The sequence below is a fragment of the Furipterus horrens genome, unplaced genomic scaffold, assembly GCF_987537825.1.
Source record: "Furipterus horrens unplaced genomic scaffold, mFurHor1.1.pri manual_scaffold_13, whole genome shotgun sequence".
NCBI lineage: Eukaryota > Metazoa > Chordata > Mammalia > Chiroptera > Furipteridae > Furipterus > Furipterus horrens.
The window spans coordinates 47,924,535-47,931,240 of NW_028327183.1; the positions used below are offsets into that span (position 1 = coordinate 47,924,535).

General features: G+C 54.5%; 1 protein-coding gene across 2 annotated transcripts; it reads right to left on the minus strand.

Moving 5' to 3' along the window:
* Positions 1 to 2,656: 2,656 nt before the first annotated feature.
* Positions 2,657 to 6,400, minus strand: PINLYP (phospholipase A2 inhibitor and LY6/PLAUR domain containing). 2 transcript variants are annotated; one of them, XM_090261431.1, is made up of 5 exons: positions 5,993 to 6,400; positions 4,937 to 5,053; positions 3,461 to 3,613; positions 3,087 to 3,230; positions 2,657 to 2,901 (listed from the first exon to the last, which is right to left on the minus strand). In XM_090261431.1, exons 1-5 carry the CDS (start codon positions 6,060 to 6,062, stop codon positions 2,747 to 2,749), a joined length of 639 nt encoding a protein of 212 aa, XP_090117557.1. In that variant the 5' UTR covers positions 6,063 to 6,400; the 3' UTR covers positions 2,657 to 2,746. The 2 variants fall into 2 exon arrangements, with proteins under 2 accessions (XP_090117557.1, XP_090117556.1); XM_090261430.1 differs by lacking the exons at positions 4,937 to 5,053; positions 5,993 to 6,400 and adding an exon at positions 4,617 to 4,704.
* Positions 6,401 to 6,706: the final 306 nt, after the last annotated feature.

Sequence of the window (6,706 nt, forward strand, 5' to 3'; positions counted from 1 at the left end):
ACATTTCATGATGGAGGGACTTGTGTCCACTGAGGTGGAGAACTGTGAAAGCATGAATCAAGGGTGTAGCCGGCCTGCGGTGCTCTTTGGAGGAGTGAATAAAAGTGAGTAGGAATGTCATTCTGTGTCTGCTTTTTGGGGATTTGAAGGGGTAAAAAGATACTTGGGATTTTAACTGGAGCTGGAAGTCTGGACTCCTGCATCTGAGGGGGGAGGGGCTGTGGGCCAGGACTCCTGGGTCTGAGGGAGGAGGGGCTGGGGGTCTGGGCTCCTGCGTCTGAGGGAGGAGGGGCCAAGGGTGGGGACTTCTGGGTCCTGCCAGGAAAGGACAGTGGGGGGTCTGTACAGGAACTACTTCCTTGGGATTCAATCAAGAGACTGACTTTAGAAAAACCAAAATAAAAATAAATAAATAAATAAATAAAAAAGAGAAAAAAAAAAAAAAAAGAGACTGACTTTATCTGTATCTGAGTTTTGCCTCCCTGGCAGTTTGAGTGGACCAGTGACTGTTTTGACTTTGGGGGCATGTGATGATAAAGCATCTTAGATCTGGAAGCAGCTTGGCCCATTAATACCTCCAGTTTGTTCAGGCTCTCTGTAGCCTTGCCCTTGGATAGTCCCGTCTCCTTCTGACTCTAGGCCCAGCCATGTGATATGCTTGGCCACTGGGACGACAGGAAACATGATGCCAGCAGAGGCTTGGAAAGTGCTCCTGCACTGGGGCTTCCTGAACTCTTGCTGCCCTGGGGACCCCTACCACCCCTGCCACATGAAGAAGCCCCAGCTAATCTGCCAGGTGATAGGAGATGTGGCCCAGTCAGCCTTGACACTCCAACCCCCAGCCAGCCAGCCTCTGAAACAGGGCTACCTGTCTGACAGGCAACCAGACCCAGCAGGGACCAGCAGAAGAACCACTCAGCTGATCCAAGACCAGATTGCTGACCCATAGAATCATGAGCAAAATAAAAGGTGATTGTTCTAAGCCAGAGGGGTTTGTTACCTGACAAAAGGTAATTAATACAGGCTTGCTCCCTCTTTCTGTGATGTGGTCCCTTTTTCCTTTCAACGTGACTCAATAAATAGTCTTAAGTTCTGCCACTTTTTAGCTGTGTGACCTTCAATGTGATGTCCCTTCTCTGAGCCTAAGATTATCTTCCTGAAAACAGGAATGAGAATAATAGTGTCTATCACATGGAATTGTGAAGATAAAATGAGAAAGTGCCCCAAAGAGGCCCTGGTGTATTTATGGCACACGTCTTGTCACAGAGGGCTGAGTTGCACTTCCTGGTCCCCATGGTGTTTGGTAGGGCCTTGTGGCCGGCCCCATTCAATGAGTTGTGTTAAGTCACTTCTGAGTGGCATCATTTAGTCCCCATGTGAGACTTTCCTGTGCACAGAAATGGGCGGTGTTTGAGTCAGTGGCTGCCCTGCTAATAAGGAACAGAACACCCATGCACCAGGCATGTAGGTGAAGGAAGAATCAACCTTTTGTGAGTACTTGTTCAGCAAATACCATTCCTCCTCCTCCCTCTGGAGGGGGAGGATCCTTCCCTGCTAGCGAATGTTGGCTGGGACCGTCTGATTTACTTTACTCAGTGGGATGTGAGCAGACCTGACCTCAGCAGGGACCTTCAGGGCCCTTGGCTTTTGTGCTCCTGTGGTCTGTCTGGGAGCCACTGATCCCAGAAGACTGTGGAACCCAAAGGAGGAGAACTTGAATCCTTCCAACAGTAGAGCCAAATGAGCCAAACCATGACCAGAATCAAAGCCACCCCAGCCACCCACAAAAAAAGAATACTTGTAGTTATGTCTGTTTGGAGATGCTTTGTTACACAGCATTCCTACGCAAGTTGACTAATCAAACTTTGTTGTTTTAAACCACTAAGATTAGGGACTTCTTTGTTACTGCACCATAATCTAGTCTGTCCTCATCAAGGACAATGTTTAGCACCTGCCAACAAATGGCCATTTCACTAAGTGGCACCTATTAACAATGATGACGATTTCCTCAGACATATTGTCTCCAGAAGCAACACTGTCTTAAAAGTGCTAGGCACTGCACTAAGTGCTTGTTGTTTTCATTTGACACAACAAACAGCTCTATGAGTTTATAACTATTAATATCCACATTTGCTGACACGAAAACTGAGGCAAAAACAGGAGTTTACTTAGGAGAAGTAATCATGGACTCTGGAGTCTGACCCTCCCTCGTGGTTTGACCAAAGGCAAATGACATCACAATCTGTGCCTTAGTTGGTAGCAACTTCAGAGTTGCTGTTATTATGAAATGAGGTATAGCATGGAAAACATTTAGCACAGGGGCCCAGCAGGGAGTAATCCCTTAATAAGCTCCGACTGGTGTGGCTCAGTTGTTTGGGCGTTGTCCTGCAAAGCAAAAGGTTACCAGTTAGATTCCAGTCAGGTCACATGTCTGGGGTGCAGGTTCCTCCGTCCCCTGTTGAGGTGTGTGCCAGAGGCAGCAGATGTTTCCTTCCCTCCCTCCCCCTCTAAAAATAAATAACTAAAATCGTTTTTTTTTTTTTTTTTAAGGTAGGGTTTTCCCTCTCTTCCTTGCAAAGAGGGGTCCCCAAGGGTTGAACCTCCAGCTTTCTGCAACCCACCTCCCTGAGATGCATCATGTCACAAAGACTCAGGCTTGCTTGGTTAATCTGTTTAATTTAAAGGCACACAGGGAGCTGCAGGCTGAGGACAAATGGGGACCTTAAGCCACACATTCCTCAGTTCTTCACTCAGCCCTGCCGCCAGGTTGGGGGGCTGGGAGGCAGTCTGCTCTGCGGAGGAAGTAGAGGTAAGAGGCTGAGGGCACCTCAGCCCCAGGCTGGGTGTTGCAGGCACTCTCTGTAGCACAGCCTCGAGTGGCAAACTTGGTGTTGATGATACCTGGGAGGGGAAATTCAGAATGCAGTCAGAGCCCCCAACCCCTCCTTCCTTATGACCTAAGAATCTTGGTCCTTCTACCTCTTCACCCAGTTCTTTGGGGCCACCATCTCCCCTAGAACCCGCAAGCATGGGCTTCCAGTTCTGGGGTTCCTGTGCCCTCTTCCAGAGGTCCAGGGGCCCCTCACCAGCCTGCACGTTGCCAGCGAAGTAGATGCAGTGGGTTTCCTGGCCCACACAGCGGGCCGCCTGGGTCCCCGGGCAAGTCTCCTGGAAGGGCACAATGCAGGCGGGGCACTGGAAGCCGTTCTCAGTACGATTGTTCTGGGGAGCTGGGGGTGAAGGTGGAGCGTAAGGTGCAAGGAGACGTTTAGATCCTTCCCCAAAACTCATGATACCCCTGGGGCACAGCGGTTGATAATGGGCGCTGCATTCACAGGAGCAGAAACTGAGGCTCCGTGAGCAGGGTGCTTGACCAGAGTTACAGCGCACACACAGATCCGTGGTGGGCTCTTGGGCGGGCTGCGAGGGGCTCCCGATGCGGGGCTGAGCGGGCACTCACGGGGTACCGAGCCGCTGTTGCAGCCGTCACTCTGGCAGCAGTTTGTGTTGGACACCATGTAGTCCTTGGGGCCCATGGTGGTGGACACGAAACCTGAGTAGCAGTCGCTGGACTTCATGCAGGCCTTGTAGGTGTGCACTGAGTGGCGGCCCTCTGCAGGGTGGGGAGCAGGAGGGGAGGGCTTGGGCAGTGTTAACCTCTGCCTGGGGTCTCTTCCCAACCCTACAGCTCCCGCACCCCATGACCGTCTGGGATGTTCTCTTCCACCCCTCCTAAAGCCGTACCCCCTTATCTGCCTGGGGCACAGTCTGGAGTGATGTATTCGGTAGCTCCCCTCATCACCCACCTCATTGCCATAGCCCCTTGTCAGCATTTGGGGGTCACTTGATGCTCCCTATTGCCAAGCCCAGGGCTGCCTAAAATGGTCCCTTCTACCCCACCCCCATGCCATGGCCTTCCTCTAAAGGTCCTGTGGACTGTGGTCTCTCCCAGGTCGCCTACAACTACCTTCTAACTGTGTGAGGTGCTCGCTTCCAGCCTTCGCAGGCTTGGGAGTCACTTCACAAACCCAGCCCTCACCCACCACCATGCAACACACACCATATCCCTGTCTAAGTGGTCTCCCCCAGGGTTCCCCATGGCCACGCCCCAGACCCCCAGCTGATGGCCTGTTGCCGCCCTCTTTGCTACTTCCCCGCCCAGGTCTTGCCTTAAGTGGTCTCTTCCAGTCTCCACCACCTTCCCCCTCCCCACGTGTGGTCTCTTTCAGCCCAATTTAAAGCACCCCCCCCCCCCGCGCGCCCGGGTCTGTATCTCCCTCCCAAATAGGGGGTGGGTGTCCCTTCAAGCCCTTAAGGTCCTTCCCCTACCCGCCAATGCTGGCCAGGTAAATGGGGAGGCCTGCAGTCTGTCTCACCCTCCCGCCAGGATGGTTCCTTCCTACATTAAGGGTCGCCCTTCCCCTGCCGTCAGCCTTTCATTCCCACACCTTGCCCCACATCCCCCTCCCCACGGTGGTCTCTTCCGTTGCTCCCCATCTCCCCCATCCTGTCTCAGGTCTGGGATGTTCCTTTCCATGTAAGTCGCCCTCTGCCCCATCTCTGCTTCTCTAGGCTTCGGGATCATCTTCCCTCTCCTTTTATTTCTCTCCACCTACCCCAACACCATCTCTCCTCCTCCTGCCCGGAATGGTCTCTTCCAGCCCGCCCTATCCCCATCGTCCCTGGGGCCGTCCGTTCCTCCTTCCCATCCCCAAAGTCCTGCCGGGTTACATTCCTTCCAGCCCACCCCAGCCCCTTCCTTCTCCTCTATCCGCCTCCCACTTTCGCCTATGAGATTCTTCCCCTCTCACTCCACTGAGTTCACCTCCCTCCACCCCCCGGAGATAGTCTTTCCCTCTCCCCGGCCCGCCCACCGCCGCGATGGGCCCTCCCCTTGCAACCCGCGTCCCCAGGGTTTGGCGCTGCGCGCTCATACTGGTGCTCGACTCCCCCACGACGACCACGCAGGCGTCCTTGCCGGCCTCGCAAGTCTTCACTTTCCCGCTGCACGTGGGACCGGAGCCCCTGCACACTTCGCAGCTTAGCGGGCACCCTGCAGTTAGAGGGAGGGCAGGCAGTAGCCCTGGGGGGGTGGGCTAGGGATCCTGGAGATGCGGTCGAGGGAAGGGGCGGACTTTGGGGTCTAATGGAGGCGGGACGGGTGTCTCCCTGGGCCTGGGTGGGGCGTTGACCGCTGTCCAGGGAACTGTCCAGCGCTCTAACAGGGACGCGCTAGTGATGCCAGCAAAGCTGCTTCCTGGGACGGGAAGCGACTCCACCATGGAGCCTGTTTGCCTAATTACAAGGCTGGGGACTTTGGACGCTAGGGCCCTCTGAGAAAGCTCAGGGGCAGGGAGTGGTCCTGGAAAAGCTCTCCATGGACTTCTGTGAAGCTTCCAGCTGGTTCTTGGATGTGAGACCCTTTTTGTAGGAACTGTGTGTATGTCTTATAGACATTAGGAGCTCAGGCAGGGGTCTGCATCCCAGTTCAAGGAGGGAGCGTGAGGACCAGGAGGGCCGCGGGCATGGACTCCTTGGTCCTAAGAGGGCAGCTGGAGGCCCAGACCCCTGGGAGCTGGGGAAGGTGGGGCTTTCCTGAACTCCTGCCTCTAAGGGGGGCGAGGCTGGGGACCTGAACTCCCAAGGGTCCAGGAAAAAAGGCAATCTCCCTCCCCCCATATATTTTTTAAGATTTCCCTTTCTAGGCACGCTCTCATTCTCTAGAATTCAAATGTCTTATTTTGAAACCCCTCCCGGGGGACAGAGGATTCAGAACCCACCATGCCCCTTCCTTTCCCAGAAATCCAGTCTCAACAGCCTTTGAACTTTTCCTCTCTTGGGGTCCCAGGCTTTCTCATCCTATAGCCTCCATCTTCAACATGAACGTGAATTCCCGGGATGTCTCCTCTTTCCTTCTGGAGGACCTTGCTGAATGCTCTCTCCTAGTCCTCTTCCCTGCGGATCCTGGGAGTCCAAGCCTCCGGTCACTTACCGAGACCTAGCAGAGTGCAGAGCAGTGTGATAGCCAGCAGGCAGGTCCTAGGTGTCCTGGAGGACCTCATGGTGTGTGACCCAGCAGTCCCTGGTTCCCAGCACTTATAAGAATCCAGGGAGGGGCGGGTCTGGACCCACCTGCACCCTGGGGTGAGAAATAACTGAGGTAAGATCTCAGGGCAGGCGTCTGCGGCTCTGGGTTGGGAAGGCGGAACCAGAATCCAAAGGGACAAGGTTGTCTTGTACTCAGCCCCCTCCCCCACAGGGACCCCAGGAGTCTGGGCTTCCAGTCGCCTGTTCTATCAGGACCCAAAAGGGCCCTTTCCTGTTTTCTCACATTCTCCTCCCCCCTTTTTTCTGGCCTGAAGCCCAAGGTCGCAGTCAGGTCACTTGGTTCCCTGTAGGTGTAGAGCAGCTACAAAGACTGACTGACATCCCCTCTCTTCTCTCTTCCCAAGGAGGCACCCTGTGTGGGTGGGGCCCTACTTGGGAGCGTCCAGCACGTCCAGGCTCGTTCTGCGGGAGCCTGGGAGACTTGTCTTCCTTCCCATCTTCATGGGCTTGGCTCATACTCCCTGTTCTGTGTTCAGACTCTCTCCATATTCTACCCCCCTAGGGCTGTACCTCTGAGTCTTGAGGGGACAGAACAGAGGGGGTCCCTGTCAACTGGCAGGGATGGATGTGGTGGGAGACAGATGCCCACAGGTTACAT

Coding starts and splice junctions, on each gene's coding strand:
- PINLYP (XM_090261431.1), bottom strand. CDS start 6,062: ATGAGGTCCTCCAGGACACCTAGGACCTGCCTGCTGGCTATCACACTG. Junction 3,614..4,936: donor CGTGGGGGAGTCGAGCACCA/GTATGAGCGCGC, acceptor CCCACCCTGCAG/AGGGCCGCCACTCAGTGCAC. Junction 3,231..3,460: donor CAACAGCGGCTCGGTACCCC/GTGAGTGCCCGC, acceptor CTTCACCCCCAG/CTCCCCAGAACAATCGTACT.